Here is a 27076-nt window from a genome sequence, read left to right on the forward strand (position 1 = left end):
CTATTAAAAATATCTCAGTATCATTGCTGCATCCAAATAAATTATTTTAAGTCTGTATGAAAGCAGTAAGAGATTAAGTATATGTTATGTAAACTTTTAGAAACTTTAAATTTTACTATATCTAACTATTAAAATCAATATTTTTATTTTTATTTTTTTGGTTTTTCGAGACAGGGTTTTTCTGTGTAGCCCTGGCTGTCCTGGAACTCACTCTGTAGAACAGGCTGGCCTCGAACTCAGAAATCCACCTGCCTCTGCCTGTCAAGTGCTGGGATTAAAGGCATGTGCTACCACGCCCGGCTTCAATATTTTTATTAAGTTATCAAATGCTATTATGGTAGAAATTTGTTCATTAAACTGAGTGTCCATCCATTGACATACACATTCTAATGGAATTATGAATTTCCACATACAGTAACATTTTCATGAAAAATTTCCTTCAATGCCCAAGGAGATTCAAGCAGACTGCAATTCTCCATGGGATTTCTTTATATTTTCTGATAGCATTTTCTTGCATTATTGATTTTTAAAATTTAAAAATTAAGTGTTCTACAGATACACTTAGTGATCTTTAATAATCTGATTTTATTAAACATTGTTAAATATAAGCAAAAACTGAAAATAAATGTAAGACTTGTGTTGGGGTTGATAAAGATGAATTCTTAAAAGTTTCGAGTCAAACTTTATATATTACTTGTTTCTTTTTTTAAAATAGCATAGGGAACAGACTTCTGCCAGATTAGCTTAATAAGAAAGTATGCCACTGGAGCTAAGTTTGGTACTGACAGTAATACCTTTAAAACTAGTGGCTGCTCACCTGCAACATAAACAGAGTGTGCAGTATTTGCCTGCCTCTCCGTCTTCTCTTACTGGAATTTGGGGTGGTGAGAAGAACTGATGCTAGGCAGTGAAACTCATGCTACCTTCTAGGTCATGACTAATAAAGATCATATATCTTATCCAGGAGTACCCCTCACTTGGCCAGCCTCTGCCAAAATTGTATAGACTCATTTTTAGGTATCTTTACATTAGTCTAGATATATCAACCTCAAACTGACAAGGTAACTCTGTATGTGTTAGCTAGATTTCACAGTGCCGGAAGGTATTATTTTTGTAGGCTGCTAGAAAAGAAAATACATTAATGATTCTACCTTAACAAAACACTGGAAGCTACAATATGCTCCACCATACCACAGGGGCATGTGCTCCACTATGTTCATAACAGCCTTATCTGTGTTAGCCAGAAGATGGAAATAACCCAGATGTTTCATGACAGAACAATGGATACAGAAAATGTGGTTCATTTACATAGTAGAATACTACTCAGCTATTAAGAATGAGGACATCCTGAGTTTTACAAGCAAATGGATGGAAGTAGAAAATATCATCCTGAGTGAGGTAACTCAGACCCAAAAGGACATGCATAGTATGTAGTCACTAATATGTGGATATTAGCCAAAAAAAAAAAAAATTACACACTACACAGGATACAATACACAGAGCTCAAGGAGGTTAACAAGCAGAAGGGTCCAAATGAGGATGCTTCAAATCCTACTTGGGAGGGAGAAGAAAGTAATTACAAGAGGCAGAGGAAAGGAGGAACCTGGATGGGAGAGGGGATAGGGAGAGAGAAAGGGGAACATGATCAGGTATTGAGGGACGGGCTACAGGAGTAAAGCTCTGAGGGCCAGCAGAAAGAATGGAAACAGGCAACCTCCAGAGATAGGGGGTCGGGGGGACCCTCTAGAATGTACCAGAGACCTGGGAGGTGAGAGACTCTCAGGACTCAAAGGGAGAGACCTTAGATGAAATGCCCTACACTGGGGAGAGGGAACTTCTAGAGTCTACCTCCAGCAGGAAGACAGGACATCAAGTGGAGGGATGGGGTTGTCATCCCATAGTCGAAACTCTGACCCAGAATTTTGTTCTTTCCTGTCTGAAAGAACTGCAGGATCAAAAATGGAGAAGAGCCTAAGGGAAAGGAAGTCCAGTGACTGGCCCATCTCAAGGGGACTTCAAAGCCTGGCACTACTGCTGATGCTATGGTGTGCTTACAGACAGGAGCCTAGAATGGCTGTCCTCTGAGAGGCCCAACCAAGAGACTGAACTTGTGGACAGCTGTGGTTGAATTAGGGAAAGGCTGGAAGAAGCTGAGGAGGAAGGCAACCCCATAGGAAGACCAGAAGTCTCAACTAGCTAGGACCCCTGAGATCTCAGACACTGAGCCACCAACCAGGCAGCATATACAAGCTGGTCTGAGGCCCCTGACACATATACAGCAGAGGACTGCCTAGTCAGGTCTCAGTGAGAGAAAATTAACTTAACTTTTCAGAGACTTGAGACCCCAAGGAGTGAGGAGACCGGGTGGGGTGGAGAGTTGGGGGGATGGGAACATCCTCTTTGAGACAGGGGAGGAGAAATGGGATGAGAAACTATGGGCAAGCAGAATGGGGTAACAACTGGACTGCAAAATTAAAAGTAATAATAATAATAAACTGTTAGAACATTTTTGATACTTATTGATCACTTAATTCTTATGAATATATTACTTTTAGAAAGTATTTATAGAATTGGATTTGAGATATTTTAAAGATAATATATCTGCATTCATTTTATAAACTCTATTTCTATCTTGTATATAGGGGCTTTAGCTGTTCTTTATGAAAACAATTATATTTGTTTGGAATTATTGTTCCAATAGAAACACAGCTACACAACACCATATGCCCTTTCTGAGGCTTTTCTGATTTTATGTGTAGAAATGTAAAGCCAAATAATTGCCATGAAATATGTTCATATGTTAGCTATATAAATTCATTTTGGTGAATTAAGCACTGTAATTTAATAAAATAATTTGTAATTTTTGTTAAGTTATATATATCAGGTCACAGTTGCACTTATCCTGGATATTCTTCAGTTATGAAAATCTCCTTTTGTTTATCTAATTATCTAACATATCTAACCACATAACTTAGGAGCGTCCTGCTTTGACAATACTTTACAAAGGAGAGGAAATTGATGTCAGAATCTGTCTTCCATTATTAAGATAAAGATATCCTCACTGAAAGGAACATCTCCAAATTTCTTGTTATATGATCTGTTGAACACAGTTTCTGTGCTTCTGAATGAGCTGTTTAAATTATTGTGGTTAATATTAAATTTAAAAGGCTAGTAGTTGCTTAGATAAGATGTATATATAGTATTGAAAAAATTTTAATTAAACTTCCAGACTTTTCTTTTTTTGATGAGGATGAGATAGAAACTTTTATCAAAGATTGGATGACATCAATTCTAATACTTTTCTGGGTAGGATACTAAGAAAGTAAATTTTATTTGAATTCTCTAAAGGAAAAAAATCATCATGCATTCCAGATCCAGTTTGTGATCATGTCCTATGGAAGATACATTTCTATATCCAACAGTATTACATCCTCAGTGTGGCTGAGTTCAGGTAGAATAGAATAATTTGCCACCTGGCTCCAATTACATACATTTGAATCAGAATATTGTTCAATTGCCTATATAGTGCAGGCTGGCCTCATCAGAAACTCCTATGTTTTTCTTTACTCTCCCTAGTGGCTAGAACTAGGCAGAGTCTCCTGAGTGCTGGGATTATGGACATGAATCATGGCACTCACCTAAGATATTTTTAATGATGACATATGCTGCCAAATTTCCTCTGTTAAATCTGTCTTCCATACTATCAAACAGTATGATCTCCTTTAAACATAAATCAATCACTACCATAGTTGATGGTTAAACGTTTTCAGTAACTTTGGATCTCCTTCACGGTAAATTCGAAATTTCAGTGCTGCCTCACTTAAGTCCTCTCCAGGAAGAACTGTCCATATCTCTATTGTAGCATATATTATACTGCTTCACTATTTTCTTTTAAATATTCATCCTCTCATAGCCTGTTGATGACAGGGATAGCCTTCATCATGTTTGTCCTCTTATTACATCTAGGCACCCAAAATTTTATGGGTGAATGTGTGCATTTATTAAAGCTGAGTGATGTAATTTATCAAACACTAATTCTAGTCCTCAATAAATGGTGCTGCTCTAACTGGCTGTCTGTATGTAGGAGAATGAAAATAGATCCATATTTATCACGTCGCACAAACCTCAAGTCCAAGTGGATCAAGGACCTCAAGGTATCTAATAGAATGTCAATCTCAAGAAGAGGAAGTGGGAAAGAGCCTCAAACTCATTGGCACAGGGGAAACATTTTCTGGACACAACAACAATGGTCCAAGCTCTAAGATCAACAATTGATAAATGGACCTCATGAAACTGGAAAACTTCTGTAAGGGAAAGGACACTGTCAATAGGACAAATTGGCAACTTACAAATTGGGAAAAAAATCTTCACTAACCCTACATCCCACAAAGGACTAATATTCAAAATAAAGAACTCAAAAAGTCAACCTCCAAAAACCCAAATAGCCCAATTAAAAATGGGGTACAGAGCTAAACAGAGTATTCACAACAGAAGAATCTTGAATGGCCGAGAAGCACCTAAAGAAATGTTCAAAGTCCTTAGTGATCAGAGAAATGCAAATCAAAACAACCCTGAGATTCCACCTCACACCAGTCAGAATGGCTAAGATAAAAAATTCAGGTGACAGCAGATGCTGGAGAGGATGTGGAGAAAGAACACTCCTCCATTGCTGGTGGGATTGCAAGCTGGTATAACCACTCTGGAAATCAGTCTGGCATTTCCTCAGAAATATGGAAATACTTCTACAGGAAAAAAAACAGCTATACCACTCTTGGGCATATACCCAAAAGATGCTCCACAATACCACAGAGGTATGTGCTGCACTATGTTCACAGCAGCCTTATTTGTAATAGCCAGAAGCTGGAAACAACCTAGATGTACCTCAACCAAAGAATGGATACAGAAAATGTGGTTCATTTACACAATGTAATACTGTACGGTTATTAAAAATGAGGACATCATGAATTTTGCAGGCAAATAGATGGAACTAGAAAATATCATCCTAAGTGTGGTAACTCAGACCCAAAAGGACATGCATGGTATGTACTCACTCATAAATGGATATTAGCCAAAAAACTCAGAATACCTAGGATACAACCTACAGACCATAAGTATAACAAACAGAAATGCCCAAGTGGGGTTTCAACCCCACTTAGAAGGGGAAAGGAAATAATCATGAAAGGCAGAGGTACAGAGGGACCTGAATGGGAGAGGGGAGAGGAGGGGAAAGGGGAACAGGATTAGGTATGAGAAGGCTGAAGAAAAGCCCAGAGGGACAAAGAGAATGAAAGGAGATAAGCAGCATCAGTGGTGAGAGGTGGGGAGACACTGTAGAAAGTATCAAAGATCTGGGGGTGAGAGAATCTAAGGACTCAATGGGAGTGACCTTAGCCAAAATGCCCAACACTGGGGAGAGGGAACTCGAAGAGTAGATAGGGCCTCAAGTGGAGGGTCTGGGTGACTAACTCACAGTCAAAATTTCTGACTCAGAACTGCTCCAATCTAAAAGAACTACAGGGACAAAAATGGAGAAGAGACTGAAGGAAAGGTGGTCCAATGATCAGCCCAACTTGGGCTCCATCTCATGGGAGGGCACCAAGGCCTAACACTATTACTTACAGACAAAAGCCTGTCATAGTTGTCCTTTGAGAGGCCCTACCACCAGCTGACTGAGACAGATGCAGATGCTTACACCCAACCATTGGACTAAAGTTGGGGACTCCTATAGAGGAATTAGGGGAAAGATTGAAGAAGCTTAAGGGGAGAGAGGCCCCTTAGGAAGATTGTCAATCTCAGCTTACTAGACCCCACAGAGCCACCAACCAGGAGCATATACTGGCTGGTCCAAAGCCTCTGGCATATATGTAGCAGAGGTCTACCTGTTCTGGCTTCAGTGGGAGATGAACTTAATCCTGGAGAGCCTTGAGGCATCAGGGAAGGGGAAGGCCTGGTGGGGGAGAGAGAGCACCCTCTCAGAGGCAAGGGGGAGGAGGAATGGAAGGACGAACTGTGGGAGGGGGGACTAAGAGGGGGAATTGACTGGAATGTAAATAAAGTAATTTAAATGAATAAATAAATAAACAAACAAATAAAATAAGAATAAGGAAAAGGACTGGAGAAATGGCTCAGTGGTTAAGAGCACCAACTGCTCTCAGCAACCACATGGTTGCTCACAACCATCTGTAATAGGATCTGATGCCCTCTTGTATGTCTGAAGACAGCTACAGTGTACTCATATAAATAAAATAAATAAATCTAAAAAACAAACAAACAAGTGTAAAAAAATAAGGAAAAAATCATACAAGTAATCTTTCAGTGTGGTATCCTATTGAGACACGTATTTAGTTTCACAAGAAGAACTTTCTTACTTTGCCTAAGGCATATTATGTCAAGATAAAGCTAGTTTTCACAGATCATAATAACCAGACTTTAGTTTTACAAGCCTTTGTACAGATATATACTTTTATTTTGGGGGGACAAATGCATAAGGCTGGAATGACGGGACCATGTGTATAGTACATGTGTAACATCTGTTTCCTAATGTAATTTGCAGCATTTCCATTTCTAGCAGAAATGGGTGGATATTCTAGTCACTCTATACTATCAACAGTGTTCAGTACTGTCAGCGATTTTATTTTGACCATTTTTAATAAGTGATACAATGAGTGAAAATGTTGGAAATTATTTTTCATGATTATCTATTATCTAAATATCTTTGATAACCAAGTATCAATTCAAATATTTTTATTCATAATTTTTCTTTTTCTAAAGTATTTTATTGTATATTTTCTTCATTTACATTTAAAAAATTTTCTATTCACTTATTGAAATTCATTATATATTTTGGATATACCATATTTAAATGCAGGGTTTGTAAATATTTTTCTGTATTTTGTATTTTAATTTTCTTTATCACTCAAAAATAAGATATTTCATTTCAATGGTTCAATTTGCCAGTATATTTGTGGATGGTGATTCTAATAACTTGCTTAGAATATATTTGTTCTTCCCATTATTACAATAATTTATCTCTTCTCTTCTTCCTCTCTTTCTTTTTCTTTCTTTCTCTTTCTCTCTCTCTCCTTTTTCTTTTCTCCTTCTCCTTCTTCTTCCTTCTCCCTCTTCTTCCTTCTCTTCCTTCTTTTCTTGTGTGTGTTTACATTTGTATATGTGTATTGTAGGGTCTCATGTATCTCAAGCTGACCTCAAACAGGCTCTATAGATGACTCGACATGATCTTCCTGTGTTTGCCTCTAAGTGCTGGCATTAGAGGCAAGAGCAACCATGCCTGGTTTACATAGTGCTGAGTATCAAACCAGGTGCTTTACGCATTACTGAGCAATTACCGAACCAACTGAGTTACATCCTCATTCCTCTATTAATACAACATTGCCTTTATTATTTTTATATAAAGGTCATGGTAGATATCAAATTTTATTATATTGTAATTTAATATAGTATAATTAATAACATAGATAGGACAACTTGCATGAGTTGGTTCTTTCCTTCAACCATGTGGGTATTGAGGATAAAACTCAGGTCTAGCAGTAAGCACCCTTATTTGCTGAGCCTTCTTGTTGAATCACTGAAGTATTTAATATATTTGGATACTATTTTAAATGGCATTTTAGAATTTTAATTTCTGATTGCTTGTGGTTGAAATAAAGAAATACAAATAATTTTTGTATATTGATTTTTAAATCCTAGAATCTTGGTCATTTCATTTATTACACATTGCTTTCAAAATGACTTGGATCACTTTTCTATATAGATAATCAAGTTACCTGTAAATAAAAATACCCCCACTTATTCACCTTTCTTGGTTGACAATACAGAATAAAAATCACAAGTATAATATTGAATGTATAATAAGAATAGACACTTCAGCTTTCTTCCTGACCTTAGAATGAAGTACTTATTTCAGATTAATTCTGATGTTAAATCTATTTTATTTATGGCTATTTTTATCAAATTAAGAAAATTCTTTTCCATTCCATGTGTGTTGTGAGTCATCATGGGTAATAGATATTGTTATAGGCAATTTTGGTGTCTACTGAATTAGGATAATTTTAATGTATTTATATGGCATAATTATATGGAGTATTTTTCACACTGCTGTGGTTAAAGAAACCACAATAAAATTTATCATTTTAATGATTTTCCTATGTAGTTCATTGTGGTAAGTACTTTCATATTGCTGTATATATATATATATATATATATATATATATATACATATATATATACACACACACATACACACATACACACACATACACACACATACACACACACACACACACACACATATGTATCTGGAGTTTTAAATCATGCAGAACTTAAATGTATCTCCACTAAATGTCTCACACGTATGCTCCCATGGTTCAATTTTCTGTATTTGTGAATTTAATTAATTTAAGAATTTTACAGTATTAGTACTTTTATGGCTGGGTTTGTAAGCTGCCCTTTGTGGGTACTGGGAACCGAACTCATTAAGATTGGTTCTACAATGGAGAAGTTAGAGAAAGGATTGAAGGAGCTGAAGGGGTTTGCAATCCCATAAGAAGAACAGCAATATCAACTAACCAGACTCCCCATGGCTCCCAGGGACTAAACCACCAAACAAAGAGTATACATGGTGGAACTCATGGCTCCAGCTGCATATGAAGAAGAGGATGGCCTAGTCGGACATCAATGGGAGGAGAGGCCCTTGGTCCTGAGAATGCTAGATGGCCCAATGTAGGGGAATTTGAGGGCGAGGAGGTAGGAGTGGGTAGATGGGTAGAAGAGCATCCTCATAGAAGCAGGGAGAGGGAGGATGGGGTGAGGGGAACCGGGAAAGGGGATAACATTTGAAATGTAAATAAAGAAAATATCCTAAAAATTTTTTTAAAAAATTGGTTTTATCAAGACCATGCCTTTCCTTCTAGATTTAGGGTTAGTTTGTTTCATTGTTCTTACAGGGGTGAATTTTAGTTGTTAATTTTTGATCGTTCTTGTTTGTGTATGTGTTCATTTGTGTTGGCTGGGTTTGATTTTTGTTTTTTTTCCAACTTGGCACAAATGAGAGTCACTAGAGAGAAAGGAATCTTAATCCAGAAAATGACTCCATATGATTGACCCGGTGTCTTAGTCAGGGTTTATATTCCTGCACAAACATCATGACCAAGAACCAGGTTGGGGAGGGAAGGGTTTATTCGGCTTACACTTCCATACTGCTGTTCATGACCAAAGGAAGTCAGGACTGGAACCCAAGCAGGTCAGAAAGCCGGAGCTGATGCAGTGGCCATGGAGGGATGTTCTTTATTGGCTTGCCTTCCCTGGCTTGCTCAGCCTGCTCTCTTATAGAACCCAAGACTATAGCCCAGAGATGGTATCACGCACAAGGGGCCTTTCCCCCTTGATCACTAATTGAGAAAATGCCTTACAGTTGGATCTCATGGAGGCATTTCCTCAACTGAATCTCCTTTCTCTGTGATAACTCCAGCTGTGTCGAGTTGACACAAAACTAGCCAGTACACCCAGTCACACACAGGTCGATTGGGCATTTTGTTCACTAATGAATAATGTAGGAGGTGTTTCCTAGGCTGGTTGTTCTGGAGTAGAGCTCCCTGAGCCATCCAAGGGGAGCAAGTCAGTATGCAGTATTTCTCTATGGTTTCTATTCTAGTTCCTGCCTCCAGGTTCTAGAGTTGAGTTCCTACTCTGATTTCTCTTGTCATTGGTGGGGACATGTAAGCCAAATAAACACTTGCTTTGCCAAGTTGCTTTTGGACATGTGTTTTATTATAGCATCACAAAACATAATAAGGCAATATTTATGGTTATAACTTCCTTCTTATCCCTGCTTTTGCTGTATCTCATAAGTTTTTGGTATATTTTATATTCTTTATTTTTATTAAAGTATTTTTAAAATTTCTTGTTTGACTTCTTGATTCATGTGTTGCTCTATAGTATATTTAATCCCAACATATTTGTGGATTATTTTTCATAAAATAATTGAGAGTTGAAGTATTATTTTGAACAAACATGAAACGTAGAAACAAGAAATAACAATTCAATTATGTTTCTAACTTCTATTCCTACCAGACAGAACTTAAATAAAGTTGAATTTGACTTACACTCACTGGAGAACAAGAGTATAAAGAGTTCTCAATATATGAAGCCTAAAATCTGCGATCAAAAAAGTTTGTCAGGATAGTCCATCCTTTCGACTTAGCTCCAAACTTTATCTCTGTAACTCCTTTCATGGGTATTTTGTTCCCTATTCTAAGAAGGAATGAAGTATCCACCCATTGGTCTTCCCTCTTCTTGATTTTCTTGTGTTTTGCAAATTGTATCTTGGGTGTTCTATGTTTCTGGGCTAATATCCACTTATCAGTGAGTGCATATCTAATGACTTCTTTTGTGATTGGGTTACCTCACTAAGGATGATATCCTTCAGATACATCCATTTGTCTAAGAATTTCATAAATCCATTGTTTTTAATAGCTGATCAGCCACCAAACCCAGACACTATTGCATATGCCAGAACGATTTTGCTGAAGGGACCCTGTAATAGCTGTCTTGTATGGCAGTGCCTGGCAAATACAGAAGTGGATGCTCACAGTCATCTATAAGATGGAACACAGGGCCCCCAATGGAGAAGCTAGAGAAAGTACCCAAGGAGCTGAAGGGGTCCTCAACCCTATAGGTGGAACAACAATATGAACTAACCAGTATCCCCCAGAGCTCGTTTCTCTAGCTGCATATGTAGCACAAGATGGCTTGGTCGGCCATCTGGGATGAGAGGCCCACTGGGAAGAGAGGCCCCTTAGTATTGCAAACTTTATATGTACAGGGGAATGTAAGGGCCAAGAAGCAGGAGTGGGTGGGTAGGGGAGCAAGGTGGAGGGAGGGTATAGGGAACTTTCGGGATAGCATTTGAAATGTATATAAAGAAAATATCTAATAAAAAATAAATTTAAAAACGTTTGTCAGTCTTTTATACATGGTTACTCTTGAGACAATGTCTATATAGAACTTCTAGTCTTGCTTTTTTTTTTTGTCTGTCTCTCAAGTTACATAGGTATCATGGTGATAGTTAATATAAAACAAATAAGCAATTATCAATCATGAAACATCACATACTGCAATTTTTTGCTTCATTGGGAACTTGTAAATTCAGTCAGATTTAAGAACAATGAAAACCCATATTTACTTTAGTTGTAGTAAGGATGTCTTTACTAAGAGTTATCTGTAAAGTTCTGCATGACAGATATATTTGTATGTACTTCATTGGATAATAGCCACTATTTGGAATTTTCAGTTTATAATTTCATTACTGGTCTTTGAAATACTGTTCTTTTGCACATTTTTATTAGAATTTTTCTTTATATATATACATTTCAAATTTCAAATGCTATCCGGAAGTTCCGTATACCGCCCCCCCCCCCCCGACCTGCTCCCCTACCCACCCACTCCTGCTTCTTGGCCCTGGCAATCCCCTTGGCCATTACTGGGAAGAGAGGCCCCTTGGTATTGAAATACTGTTTTTGAGTACTGAATGAATTTACTGTTCTTTAGGCTTTTTGGTCTCAAATGCTATGGTCCTCTATTGAGATGAAAACAGTGAGTGAATTAACATTCAGTGGTTTATGGAGGGTCAAATTTAAAATAATATTGACTTCAAAGTTTTAGTTCTGTTACTCTTTGTTTTAAAAGGTACATGGACATATTTTTTTAATAGTAGAAATTAATGTGTTGAGAGTTTTTATATCAAATTAATTAAAGGTTCTGAATTAATTGTAAGGACTTTTATTTTTCTTTCCTTTAGCTAAGGAAGGATACTTAAAAATTTTTAATCCTTTAGAAATATACTGAATATTATTTTATGACTAGCTTAGTGGTCTACCTAACCTAGACAATTTCTCATGATTACTTAAGAATGTGTATTTCTGTTTATTTTTTATGTATTTGCATTTGTTTGTATGTGCATGCTTTCAGGCTTGTATAGTACATGTGACACAAGGCACATCATATGTACTATAGTCTGTTTGTGGAGGTCAGAGAAAGACCTGTGCATGTGGGAGTCAGCATGTTCCTTTCACCATGTAGATCCCTAGATGTGCTTCAGATCATCAATTCTGACAACAAATGTATTCACCTTGCCCTTATTTTTTTAAAAGTAACTCTTGACTCAAAGTCCATATTTTTCCTGATTAAATTTGGGCATTTGTGCTTTCAATTAGTTTCCATCTTCTACCACTGTGCTACATACAGTTTCCATTTTCAAGGGAAATTTTTTTCATCCTTTCACTTTCTATGTGCACTTATATGATACAGTTTAAATCAGGAAAATGCAAATCAAAACAACACTGAGATTTCACCTCACACCAGTCAGAATGGCTAAGATCAAAAAACTCAGGTGACAGCAGATGCTGGGAAGAATGTGGAGAAAGAGGAACACTCCTCCATTGCTGGTGGGATTGCAAGCTGGTACAACTACTCTGGAAATCAGTTTGGTGGTTCTTCAGAAAATTGGACATAGTTCTATGGGAAGATCCAGCAATACCACTCCTGGGCATATACCCAGAAAATGCTCCAATATGTAATAAGGACACATGCTCCACTATATGTTCATAGCAGCCTTATTTATAATAGCCAGAAGCTATGTCCCTCAACAGAGGAATGGATACAGAAAATGTGGTACATTTACACAATGGACTACTACTCAGCTATTAAAAACAATGAGTTTATGAAATTCTTAGATAAATGGACAGATCTGGAAGATATCATCCTAAGTGAGATAACCCAATCACAAAAGAACTCACATGATATGCACTCACCAATAAGTGGATATTAGCCCAAAAGCTCAGAATCCTTCTTAGAAGGGGGAACAAAATAACCATGGAAGGAGGTACCAAGACAAATTTCAGAGCAGAGTATGAAGGAACGACCATACAGAGACTGCTGCACTTGGGGATCCATCCCATAAACAACCACAAAAACCAGACATTATTGTTGATTCTAATAAGGGCTTGCTGACAGGAGCCTGATATAGCTGTTTCCTGAGAAGCTCTACCCGTTCCTGACTAATACAGAGCTCACAGTCATCCATTAGATAGAGCACAGGGTCCCCAATGAAGGAGCTAGAGAAAGTACCCAAAGAGCTGAAGGGGTCTGAAGCCCCATAGGAGGAACATCAATATAAACTAACCAGTACCCCCAGAGCTTCTTGGAACTAAACCATCAACTAAAGAAAACACATGGTGGGACTCATGGATCTTGCTGTATATGTAGCAGAGGATGGCCTAGTCAGTCATCAATGGGAGGAGAGACCCTTGGTCCTTTGAAGGTTCTATGCCCCAGTATAGGGGAATGCCAGGGCCAGGAATGGGAGTGGATGGGTTGGTGAGTAGGGGGAGAGGGGAGAGGATAGGTGTTTTTCAGAGGGGAAACTAGGAAAGAGGATAACATTTGAAATGTAAATAAAGAAAATATCTAATAAAAAAATAAAAAAGGATAAATTGAGACTCTATGTCCTTTGACTATAGAATGTATTCCATTTAAATGTAATTGCTGATGTTGAAGGACTCACTATCGACATTTGTTTTATTTTGCTCATGGTATTGTGGGTCTTGTTCCTCTCTTCCTGCATTCCTCTGAATTCCATTCACTTTGTTATAGTTACATTCAGTGACAAGTATTTCTTCCTTTTGTATATTCCAAAGATGTTTTGGTTTTGGTTACCATTGCAATTGTATAACATAAAGTCACAACTTTATATTTTAAATTGACAACTATTTCCATCAAGTTGAAAAACTCCACTGATGGATCTTTACTTCTGGATTTTGTTACTACAACAATACATATATTTATTTTCTATACTCAGTATAGATTATTAATTTCTTAAATAATTACTTTAACACAAGATTTCACAATGTAGTTGAGGTACCTTTGAGAACCCGCTGCCTGAGCAGAAGTGTGGAGATCATAGGTGTGTGTTAACATACCACTTAAAATATTTTTGTCATCTAAATTATATATATACATGTATATATATATATATATATATATGTATGTATTAGAAGTTAGTTGGTAGACAAAAATTACACTAATGTAGGGTTACTCTTTTTGTCTATGTGTCTAATATTACCCAAAATATAACTTCACATAAATGCAAAATCAAATTCATATTAAAAACTATTTGATATTAGATGTTATATCACAACTTAAATCAGTGAAACTATACTGATTTAGATGACATTTTAGTCATCTCTTGAACTCAATGCATTTTTGTAAAGTATTTATTTCTCTTATCAAAGTATGTCATTTCTTTCACTAGTTAAAAGGAAAAATAGTTGTAGCATATATTTGTTAAAACTGTTTCCCATCCAAGTACTATCAAGGCTCCTCCCTACTTAGCTTCTGATAGCAGATGAGATAGGATGAGCTAAGGGTGGTTCAGCCATATATGACTTTCAATGTTTTAATTTTCTTTTTCCATGTGTATGTTTGAAGTCAATTATATTTCAATATAGGCAAGTATTTATTCATCTTAATTGAAACAATTTTATGTCTCCTTTCTTTCACTTCTTAAATAATATCGCATTCTATGAGTTGGAAGGAAAAATAGTAAATACTGAAAATGAAAATAATTATGGGCTGGCTTTAATTCCTTCTTTCTCAATAAATTATACTTATTAAATTTTTACATTAAATAAAATTTATGAAGATTACTGGGTTCTTACAGCACATTATGACATAGTAATTTGAATATTTTAAATGTAACCAACAAAGATTTATCAGAGAGTACTTCTAGCATTTCTAGGGTAGAAAAAATTCTTATGGAGAGAATGCCATAGAATACATTCCCTTAGACTGCACTTGAACATTAAAAGGTAAGGAGAATGAGTCATATGTTAATTGTCAGGGTTAAAACACTTTTGCTTTGAAACAGCTGAATTGTTTTGATGTTATTTAAGCAGCCAAAAATGTCTGAGACTTGTTCCTGTTAGTCATTTTGTATCTAATGATGCATTTTAACTCTTTTGTAAGCCATTTAATGAACATGTAATGGATTTAACTCTTTTGAAGCACCACAACTTCTTCAGGAAGAGAAGAGGCCAACAGGCATGGTTATACTTAAACACTGCCCTTCTTCCCTATTTCCTCCCAAATGCCAATCTTCCTGTACTTCCTATCTTGACAGCATAAAATGCACTTATTGTTTAAGTATATTTCTGGTGCCTTGTCAGAAGGATTCTAGCTATTCTAATTAAAATTCCTTTTTCTGGGAAAGCTCACATAGCGTCTCTGGTAATCGTTAGAATTTTATTTTCTTCTTATAACAAGTTATTAGTTAAGTGCTGTCAAGAAGGAGGTTATTTTTTCCTCCAGACAATAAGAAAGTTGTGCTTGGGTCTCTAAGGCATAAATTATAGACAGTAGCAATGTACCAGTATTAAATTCCACATAATTAAAATTGAGATTGGGATATAATAAACTCACTAAGGGAAGAACAACGCTTCCTTCCGGCATGTTGAATACAAATGTTAGCAATATTCTCTTTGAAATTAAGGGTAATTTAATTTAATTTTAATTAAACATGAATATAGTCCCTGCTATAGAGAAAGATTCATTGTTAATGTTAGTCAACTCACCTTAAAATTTGTAGGATGGAGTTTAAAATACCAAAAAGGTTATTTTAATTTGGAATTAATGTCTGGCAGCACATATTTTATTTACATAAAATTTTTTGTTACAGTGGTAAAATTGCATCCATCTACTTCTGTAGACATGATGTTTACTATACACAAAGATTAAAGGTGATATATTTGAAAGAATAATAAATTTTCAACTAATTTGTGGCACAGAGCTATAGTCAATTTATGGACAGCAGAATAATGAAGATAAATAAGAAATGTTTTGTCAATTGTATTGTGCAGTCTTTCAAAAATTCTAGCAATTTAATGTAAAAGTAATCAAATAACACATATTTCTTCATTATATAAAGCAATATCAACCTGCAAAAGGCAGCTGAACAACCACCTCAATAAAAGAAGTTACTGTCAACCATTCTCCCAAGATTTTCAAAAGCACCAACAATAGTACATAGAACTATAATGGACTATAATTTGTTCTGTAGTTGTAAATGCTAGTAAAACCACTGTGATTACTGATGAATGTTGAATGAAACTATTCTATAAGGTATCTAAAGGCATTTGGCTTTCAGTTTTACATTGAAAACACACAGTAAGATAAATATTAGACAGTTCTGACTAAAATAATTTGTTGTGTAAATTTAGGCACATTTTTAGATAACTTAGGATAGGGGAAATGAGCACTCATGCTTCTATCTATAGATATTTACATATTAACTTCTAGGGCCAATATCATAAATGCAAATAAATTGTAGTTGTAAAAAGCCCTAAGTTAGAAAGTGTAACATTTTTTTTTCCTTAAGGGCATAATACCATCTCTGCTACACAATCTCAGGAGTATATAAAATAATTATGTTTTGAAATCATTGCAATTATGCCCATATTCCTGAAATTTATGTTTTACAGGTTATACTTAGCTATTAAACATTTAATTATCCAGAGGTCCCTTTTCAGTCTTATCTTTCTTACATTCCCTGTCTAGGTCAGTGTTTCTCAGACTCCTAGAATCATCAAAATCCTCATCATTACCCAGAAGCTTGTTAAATGATTGAGTTGTATGAGTTAGATATGGGCCCCAGGAATATGTATTTAAATAAGATTTATAGTATATTCTGACCTTGAGAACCACTGTTCAGATTGTTATCATGTATTCCTATGGCTTCAAATATTATTCTCACTGTAGATGATTCACAAATTATATCTCCAGTGAGTCTTTTATTCTGAGCTCTACTAAAAAGAACTGTCTACTTTAAATTCCATGGGATTTATGAAGACAGCCTATATGCTCTCAGACAAAATTCATACTCTTGTCCCAGAAACATGATACCCTTCTACTTGTCCCCATCTTATTGAAAATTATGATGAAATCTATCTTGGTTTATGAATGAGACACCTAGTCATCCTTGACACTTTCTATACCTTCAAGAACCATAGAAAACTGAGTTGTTTTACTTCTGAAAGGTATCTTGAATATATCTACTGGTTTTTTAATTTCATTGCTATCATTATAGTCCAAATAAGCCTATTTACCTATCTCACTGTAAGGCCTTTAGTCTTAATTTCCCCAGCTTCTTCTCTGTATGATCTTACCTATTTCTGAAATGTGTTTAACAATTTCTTTGCCTCTTGGAATAAAGTTATTTACTTGAAGGTTCATAAACATTTCAGTGTATCAATGTACCTTACCTGTAAGCCTTATTCCATTTCATTTATTTCTACACACTGGTACCCTGGCCTTTAATATACTAAATCACAGTAGGATGAAAACATAATAATTTTTATCTTTAAAAGGCCATTATTTTCTTTGATTAAAGGACATACCTGTAACATAATTGTTCTTCAATATACATTAAGGGAATAAATTAACATAAACTACTTACTAATTCATCTCATCCAAGCATGTGCCAGCAAAGTAGAAATCCTTGATTCTTGCATGGGTGGCTTGGAAAGCACTATGGGAAAAAGGCAAAAAGCAGAGAACTCATTTTTCTTTCTAACAACAATTGGAACATTTAATACTGTAAAACTCTGAAAAGATTGAAACAGCCATATATTAAAATATCTAATACAGCGGTTTTCAACCTGTTGGTTGCATACCCATTAGGGTTTGAATGTCCCTTTCACAGGGTTTACCTAAGACTATGAGAAAACACAGTATTTACATTACAATTCATAACAGTAGCAAAATTATAGTTATAAAGTAGGAATGAGGATAATTTTATGATTGGGAGGGTCACCACAACATGAAACACTCACTATATTAAGCACTAGGAAGGTCGCATATATATAAAATGAAGCCTTTAAAGGTTTAAATAACTTGCCAAAGGTAATATGTTAGCATCAGAATCTTAAGGAGGACACTGCTTCTTTACCCGGTACTCTGAGAATATTTGATTTTTTTTTTTCTGGGAAGATACTATTTATTTCTGTAGAGTGAAAATAATTTAAGTTCTCTATGATTGTAGAAATCTACTTTAATTTGGGCAAAATCAATGTCTTTGATCTTTACACAGAAAAATAGCTTTCCCTGTAAATTCAATACACATAGGAGTGGTATAAATTTTATCTGCTTGGTCTTCCACAGGACCACAGGAGTTTAGGGATCATTTGCTTAAACAAACAAAAGGCCCCTTGGGAATCATGGTGTTAAAAGTCACTAATTAACAATATAATAAAATGAAGTTTGGAAGAAAATATTTAAACAGCTATCATTTGGAACAGAGTCCTTGGAGAAAGCTACAACAATATAATAAAAAATAGGTCAGGTGCAAAACAATATGTCAGATGACAAACACAAATGGAATTAGAACACTACTGTTTTTAAGCAAACTGATAGACTAGGATGATTTCAAATAACTGAGTTATTAATCAGATTCTAAGCTTCTGAAGAATAATGAAATTCCTTTCAGATAGTTCTTTTAAATTCCAGTAGGTATTTTTCTATTGCCATATAGAAACAAATAAAATATGACCATCTTCTTTCTTTTGATCTGTCTTGTCAATAATAAATGATGTATCTGTGCCTAGGATATAATTTATATCTATAAATCCATCTATCTGTTGTCAATTTGTCATACATCTATGTACCTATACATTATCTAGCTATCTAGAAAGAAATATGGCACTTGAATACTAGTGCCAACTTAGCAATAATATAAATTATTTATAGAAATAATAGAAATTTTCTGAGGATCCTGCTTAAGTTATTAGTATCACTTACTCATTAATATCACTAGCAATTATATGTGAACATAATCCCAACTTTCATCTTTTGCTTGCATGCTAGTTTTTCATGTATTTAAATTATATTAGAACTAACAGAAATTTTCTATGTACCTCTCATATATTAATGTTCTTCATAGTTTATATTTCCATGAATAAAATATATGCTGTCTAGTAGTAAATTATGGAAATAAAGACAAAACAACAAACATTTTAAAAATGTTCTATTAAAACAGAACCCCAAGAGCATCAAATTGACAATAATTGATGTAATATAGGGTACTCTTTAATATTATGGATATTCATAACACCAAGTTTCTTTTGGTTAAAAGCAAACTCTTGTATAGTTCCTATCACAGTATTTTCTAGTCAATGCAATATAAGTAGATGATATCCCTAGTAATAGAAGCTGTGATTGCTCCCTTGTAGATTTTATAAGTCTCTCTACAAGGCTGAGTTTTATGATATCAACTTTTATACAAAATATTTTTCGATAATCACCTTGATTGTATACTTTCACCCTACTCTAGCAAGAAATGATCATCCTTATACTGCATCATGTATTAGAACATTATTTTCAATTACTGTGAATTTTACAGTTCGTTCAATTCTTTTCTATTCATATTATGTGTTGAAAGGTTACTTGGTGCCAGACAATGTTCCCAGGAACTGGTAAAAAAAAAAAAAAAACATCTAGTCTTACTCATCTGTAAAATAGGGATGCTGACCTTGATTTAGAAAACCTCTTTGGGAAGTTTTTAAAAATTATTTTCAAATTAGTCTAGAAACACACATAAAAGATTAAATCCAAATCCTTTACTGAGCACAGGGTCCCCAATGAAGGAGCTAGAGAAAGGAGCCAAGAGCTGAAGGGGTCTGCAGTCCATAGGAGGAACAACAATATGAACTAACCAGTACACCTAGAGCTCCCAAGGACTAAACCACCAATCAAAGAAAACACATGGAGGGACCATGGCTCTAGCTGCATAGGTAGCAGATGATGGCCTAGTAGGTCATCAATGGGAGGAGAGGACCTTTGTCTTGTGAAGGCTCTATGCCCCAGTGTAGGGTAATTCCAGGGCCAAGAAGCTGGTGTAGGTGGGATGGTGAGCGGGGCGGGGGGAGGGGGATATCAGGTTTTCGGAGAGGAAACCAGGAAATGGGGCAACATTTGAAATCAAATAAAGTAAATATATAATTAAAATAATCGATGAACTCAATTCCCCAATACAAAGACATACAGTACAGACTGGATATGTAAACAGGACCCAGCATTTTGCTGCATACAGGAACTGCACCTCAGTGACAAAGACAGATATCACCTCAGAGTAAAAGGCTGGGAAGGATTTTCCAAGCATGTGGTCCCAAGAAACAAGATGGAGTAATCATTCTAATATCCAATAAAACTGAATTTCAACCAAAGGTTATAAAAAAAGATGAGGAAGAAAACTTGATACCCATCAAAGAAAAAAAATCTGCCAATTCTGAACATCTATGCTCGAAATGCAAGGGCACCCACATTCATAAAAGAAACTTCACTAAAACTAAAAAAAAACACATTGAACTTCACAAAATAATAGTGGCAGACTTCAATACTGAACTCTCAGTAATGGACAGATCATAGAAACAGAAACTAAACAGAGACACAGAGAAACTTAAAGAACTTATGAACCAAATGGATTTAACAGATGTTTACAGAACAGATCAGTAAGTTAAGGCACATACCTAAACAGCAAAAGCTGTTGTACAGCAATCCAGTAGCCAATATCAAATTAAATGGAGAGAAACTTAAAGCCATCCCACTCAAGTCAAGGACAAGACAAGGTTGCCTGCTGTCTCCCTGTCTATTTCATATACTACTCTAAGTTCTAGCCAGAGCAACTCGATAACAAAAGGAGATCAAGGGGATACAAATTGGAAAGGAAGAAGTCAAAATATCACTATTTGCCAATGATATGATAGTATACGTAAGTGACCCTAAAAATTCCACTAGAGAACTCCTACAGCTGATAAGCAACTTCAGCAAAGTGGTTGGATATACAATTAACTCAAACAAATTCGTAGCCTTCCTCTACTCAAAGGATAAATGAGCTGAGAAAGAAATTAGGGAAATGATACCCTTCACAATAGTCACAAATAATATAAAATATTTGATGTACCAATTCCCAAGCAAGTAAAAGATCTGTACAAGAACTTCAAGCCTCTCAAGAAAGAAACTGAAGAAGATCTCAGAAGACAGAAAGATCTCCCATGCTCATGGATTGGCAGGATTGACCTAGTAAAAATGGACCTCTTACTAAAAGCAGTCTACTGATTCAATGCAATCGCCATCAAAATTCCAACTCAATTATTCACAGAGAAAGAAAGAGCAAATTCTCAAATTCAGTTGACAGAAAAACAACAACAATAGAACCAGGATAGTGAAAACTATTCTCAACAATAAAAGAACTTATGGTGGAATCACCATCCTTGACCTCAAGCTGTATTACAGAGCAATAGTGATAAAAACTGCATGGTATTGGTACAGACAGGTAGACCAACGGAATAGAATTGAAGATTCAGAAGTGAATCAACACACCTGTGGTCACTTGATCTTTGAGAAAGAAGCTAAAACTATCCAGTGGAAAAAAGACAGCATAGTCAACAAATAGTGCTGGCTTAAGTGGCTGTTGGCATGTAGAAGAATACAAATTTACCCATTCTTCTCCCCTTGCTCAAAGCTCAAGTCCAAGTGGATCAAAGACCTCCACATAAAACCAGATACACAGAATCTATTATAAGAGAAATTGGGAAAGAGCCTTGAATACATGGGCACAGGGGAAAACTTCCTGAACAGAACACCAATGGCTTATGCTCTAAGATCAACTAGACAAATGAGACCTCATAAAATTGCAAAGCTTCTGTAAGGCAAAGGACACTGTCAATAGGACAAAACAGCAACCAACAGATTGGGAAAATATCTTAACCAATCCTACATCTGATAGAGGGCTAAGATCCAATATATATAAAGAATTCAAGAAGATAAGCTCCAGAAAATCAAATAACCCTATTAAAAATGGGGTACAGATCTAAACAAATAATTCTCAACTGAGGAATCTCAAATGGCCAAGAAGCACCTATAGAAATGTTCAACATTCTTAGTCATCAGGGAAATATGAAACAAAACAACCCTGATTTTCTTTTTATTTTCATATTAGTGGATTTTAAAAATATTTATTTTTTTTCATGTATGTAGGTACACTGTAGCTGTCTTCAGACACACCAGAAGATGGCATCAGATGCCAATTAAAGTTGGTTGTGAGCCACCATGTGGTTGCTGGGAATTGAACTCAGGACCTTGGGAAGAACAGCCAGTGCTCTTATCCACTGAGCCATCTCTCCAGCCTGTAAACCTGATTTTCAATTTTGAATTTCACTAAATAATATCAAAGAAATTTTGGTCTTTTTGGCTGTTAAAGGTTTCAATTTTTTGGTAGTTGCAGTGTATATTATAGCATTTAGTTGATTGTGTTTATAGCTACATTACCACTTAACTATGTAAATGACATAAGAAAAAGAATAAATCAAATTTAGAAGATGCAAATGCATTAGAATTCACCTTCATGTATTTTTAAAGGGCATCAACTGAAGGACTTAGGAGGATATTTGAGAATAACAATGTCTACATATATGTATGCAGTTCATTTTCTTTAGGGATACTTAAATACAGTTAAGTAAGACAAGCTATTTTGATATTTGAATGCTGATAACTTTCAATTTTAATTTTTTGACTCTTCCTGTTTGGCTGGACCCTTAATCTTTAAAGCCACTGATGACCACAAGAAAATAATCAAGCTAATCCCCCTTTTCCAACTATTTTATATAGCCTGAAATAGCGATATAAAATAGAGCCTGCCTATTAGGTTCTGCTAAGAAAGCCTCATTCAGTAAGTAAATATTTTCTTTGCAGTCTCTTGCTGTGTGGCATATTAACATCTGCACCAAATCCACAAGTAGTGGGGTTGGGTATTTCTTCCCTTTCTACAGGGATTCTTATAAAAGTAAGAAAACATACTTGTACTATGAATTATTTGTCATTATAATGATTGGATTGTATTTTCTAAAATGAAAATAGCAGGAAAATACTATATCGAACATTATAAAAATGAGAGGAATAAATAAAATTCACAGGTGTATCTGGCCTCCCATTCCATAGACCATAGCACCTTTCGGTTTCCCTCAGTTTCCCCAAACTTCCCATGCCTTACTTTAACCATGAATTCTTAAATACTTTAGCAGACATTTTAAGATATAAAAAGATTAAAGCTAAATCACTTTTTTATAGTCATTTATTTAATGTTATTGACAAATGGAGTGTAAAAATAAAATATATATTACATAAAATATTCATAGTCTAAAATAATTCATAATTAAATGATGATAAATAATAAATTAGAGTACTATCACAGCTTGAGAATATTTTAACTATTAGGTTAATCCAATGGAATCTACTAAATATAAGTTATACTCACAGTATAATCCTCAAATGCTACTAGCCTGAACAATCAAAGAATGAACTATTAGAAGAATTTAAAAGTATAAACTGGATTCCTTTTATAGCTCTATTTCAGAGTATTAATTTGAACTCTGAATTCAAAAGTCTAACATTACTTACTGGTCTCTTCTGCAATGTGGAGCTAAGTCAATTCGGAATTCTGGCAGGTATATGAAACCATCAGCCTTGGTGTCCTAGGAAAGAATAAAAAAATATAAGCAGAAGCATTAAGATTTAAGAGAGAGTGCTACAACTTGAAATGGAGAAGCAAGAGCCAGGTCACCAGTATTGTCACAAACATTTTTTTTTCTAGAATGCTTATTAAAGAATGCTGTTTGCTTAGCATGCACTTGAAATAGCTTTCTGCAAAGCAAATGGACCATGCATTTACTAAACCAGCGATGGTAACAACAGACTCTTAAATTAATGATTGTACAGAATTCTTTGAAAATATGCAAACAGCTCTCACCATCATTAAGGCAAAGCAGACAAAAATATGTATCAATGAAGGCTAGCAAGGCAATCAGCTATAGCAGCATTTAGCATGTTACTAAACCTTCAGTTGTCTCACACAGAACGATGATTACATGTATCAATCATTTTCACCTTCAAAGCTTCTAAAACATCAAATAGTGAAACATCTAAGGATGAAATTGTTTAGCATATGAACATCACAAAGCAGATTTTGAAATATAATTTTCTATTCCTTGTGTTTTTATATCATATAAGGAGCTCATCAAATTTGTAAGGCATTGCCATGAATTGACACAAGGTTGAACACCTTTCAACATGTTTATAGAGCATATTAAGTTGTAGTCATCATAAATCTCCCCATGTTTAAAAAGTCACTTTTTTCTGAATTACAGTTTCTTCAAGGCTGAAAAGGGAATCACATTATTGCTAGGTTGAAATATTTTTTAACCCACAAAGCCGAGTTTAAGTATTAAAGATATGAGAAAATATGAGCCTAGTAACCTTGAAGTTAAAAGTCAAAACCTATACATTTGATAATAATCTGATAAAAAGTCACTCTCGAATTTGGAACCATTGAAAAAGGTGCCATAACATCAATTTATCTTATATCAAGTAAATTAATTGTGAGAACATTCTTCAAATGAAAAAAAAAACATGGTAGATAGAATGTACTATTTTCTTTCTGTTTAAGTTCAACAGAATTATTTCAATATTCATCATGTTTTATCAGAATATGAATTCAATTGGTATTTTATATTTGCTCTTGAAAACTTAAATTTGAAAATGGAATTTTTCCATATTATTTGAGAAAGGGGAAGAGGAGGATATGCTAATAAATATTTGTTAAAGAATTATGTGACTGACATTGTGCAATTGTTCTTTACATATGTTAACTCTACTATCACAAATACTCATTGATTCAATTATTATGCATTGAGTACATATATTGTGCCCCATATGGGAGATAAATTGCTGAGTTGATGAAGGTGATGCCAAGGAAGACAAATATAGTTCTTGTGAATGTTTGTGATCTAGGAGAATTTTAATACAAAAATAATAAAGTAGAATTACAAGGGGCCAAATCTGTGGTCAAAGTTATATGATGATATGACAGATAATGAGATATGAATGAGTGGAGTAGGATAGGCTTCCCTAAAGAAGTGATGTATTGAGGTAAGAGTTGAAGGAAGAGTGGGTTGTTAATGAAGTTAACAACTGGAATCATGGAATATTACAACAAAAGGAAGACACATGAAAAGATTCCATGAATGGATGAAGCACAGCACATTAGAGAAAATAGAAGTGGCAAGTATAGCTGGATTGTAAACATCACAGGAAGGATAGTACAAGATAGAAAGAAAAGCAAGACCCATAGACAGGCTGCCATTCCATGTGAAGGACATTTTTGTGTAAGAGTCATAATGGAAACTTGTTAATGAATTTCACTAAGGAAGAAAATTTTTGAAAAATGTGGTGAGATGAGGTAGTATGGATATGGCAATTTATACTTTAAAAGATCTGCTAATTAGAGTGTTAAACTAAATTAGAGGAAGGCCAAAGTGAACAGAACAAGACAGACTGGATGCTATTAAAATTGTTTGAAAGCAAACAATGGCTTGGACTAGACAGTGAAAATGATGAATTTGATAGATACTTAGGGGATAATTTTTGTTAAACTAGATATGGATACATTGTAGGAGGCAAAATAGTACAGGGTTGAGGATAACTCCTTAGCAGAAAGTCACAGTGAAGAGATAATTTTAAGGTTGGCACAATAAGGAATTTCGCTTTGTACATGCTGAATAGGGAAAATCTTGAGACAGCCTAATGGAGAGAACATTGAACTTATGAGTCCTAAATACAGGAAGAAAAATTCAGGGTGTAGATATAAATATGTGCAAGCCATGTATACATACATTAATTGAGGTTGTGTACATGGGTAATATTCTTATTGAAAGGTATGTGTAACAACAAGAAAACTTAGAGCTGATTCCTGAGTAACATAAACTTGGAAGTCACTTGGAACATGTGACAATTTTGAAAAAAGTGTTTAAGAGTAGTGGCAGGATGAAAATGAGGAAAGGCCAAATACAGTTTGAAATTATTAGACTTAAAAACAACAAAATGTCGGGGTTATCTTCTGAAATTTGCCCCCACAGTGTGTGTAGGGGTATTTTAACTGAGTTAATGAATGCAGAAAGCATAAATAATGTATCAAGAAGCCTGGCTGTACATGTCAGGACATTAAGGTAAATGCTCAAGCTTAAATGAAAGCTCTGGCTTCCTCTTCACACTGGAAATACTTCCTGAGTATCTTAAGGTCAGTACATCCAAAACAAAACTTATGGCCTTGTCAATTCTGTACTGTAAAATGATATTTGTTGGGCTTTATGACCAGGGAAATGCACCTGGCTCATTTTACTTTTATCTAAATGAAAGGATCCTAGTACTTATAAGTTTGTGAGATGAACCTGGTTGAGAGGAAGAGGATCAATACATAAAAAAAGTGGGATGAAAATTTTTGGCAAGCATTATGACTTGTTTTAAAGAAAATGGGCTTCAAAGAAGATAAGTAATTTGCTTGCCCTCTTGAAGTTAATAAGTGTAAGAAAGGGCTTGGAGTAAAAGCAGGCATTTTTGATTTCCAAATCATTGATTAAGATACCTTTACTAGATATATTAGACAGCTTAGACAGTCTTTAAAAGCATGGAGTAACATCAATTGCTCATCCCTGACATTAGATCTTATGAGCATCTATTCATTTGCCAGAAGTGTATACCCTTACTGATAACACAAAAGACTCTTTTCAGCAACAGACCTTTTCTTTGTGGTGCACTTACATTCAGATGTGAGAACCAGTAGAGAGTTGAGTGTTTCAAAATAAACCAGTATTTTTTCCAACTAAAGAGAGAGATTCCTCTAGATGGTCTTTTATGCCAGAGCCATCCCTCGCATTTTCCATGGCCCAGTTCTGTACAGGCAATTGCACAAAATCGATTTTTAGGCCAAGAATGACGGTCTTCCTCAGAGAAAAATGTGGGCAAGAGCCTTCTAAACCAGGAACCTGCAAAAACAAACAGGAATAAAATATTAGTCTGTATATCATAAAAATGTAAGATTTCAAATTATTATAACATTTTCCTAAGTCTGCAGTAATCTAATAGCTCGTCAGTATTAGAAAGTTTTTCTTCCCACTACAAA

At 35.2% G+C, this 27076-nt stretch overlaps 1 protein-coding gene across 3 annotated transcripts in view; it reads right to left on the reverse strand.

Moving 5' to 3' along the window:
* The window catches only part of LOC110286342 (uncharacterized), a 343296-nt gene that overhangs the window by 29453 nt on the left and 286767 nt on the right, over nt 1-27076 (reverse strand). For all 3 annotated transcript variants that reach the window (XM_085837621.1, XM_085837619.1, XM_085837618.1), the window contains 3 exons: nt 26716-26939; nt 23521-23594; nt 17525-17596 (listed from right to left, as the gene is read on the reverse strand). In XM_085837621.1, the coding sequence (XP_085693747.1) occupies nt 17525-17596; nt 23521-23594; nt 26716-26939 (370 nt within the window). The remainder of the gene's footprint in view (nt 1-17524; nt 17597-23520; nt 23595-26715; nt 26940-27076) is intronic.

Source organism: Mus caroli, unplaced genomic scaffold, assembly GCF_978045245.1.
Source record: "Mus caroli unplaced genomic scaffold, Mus_caroli_1 scaffold_5, whole genome shotgun sequence".
NCBI lineage: Eukaryota > Metazoa > Chordata > Mammalia > Rodentia > Muridae > Mus > Mus caroli.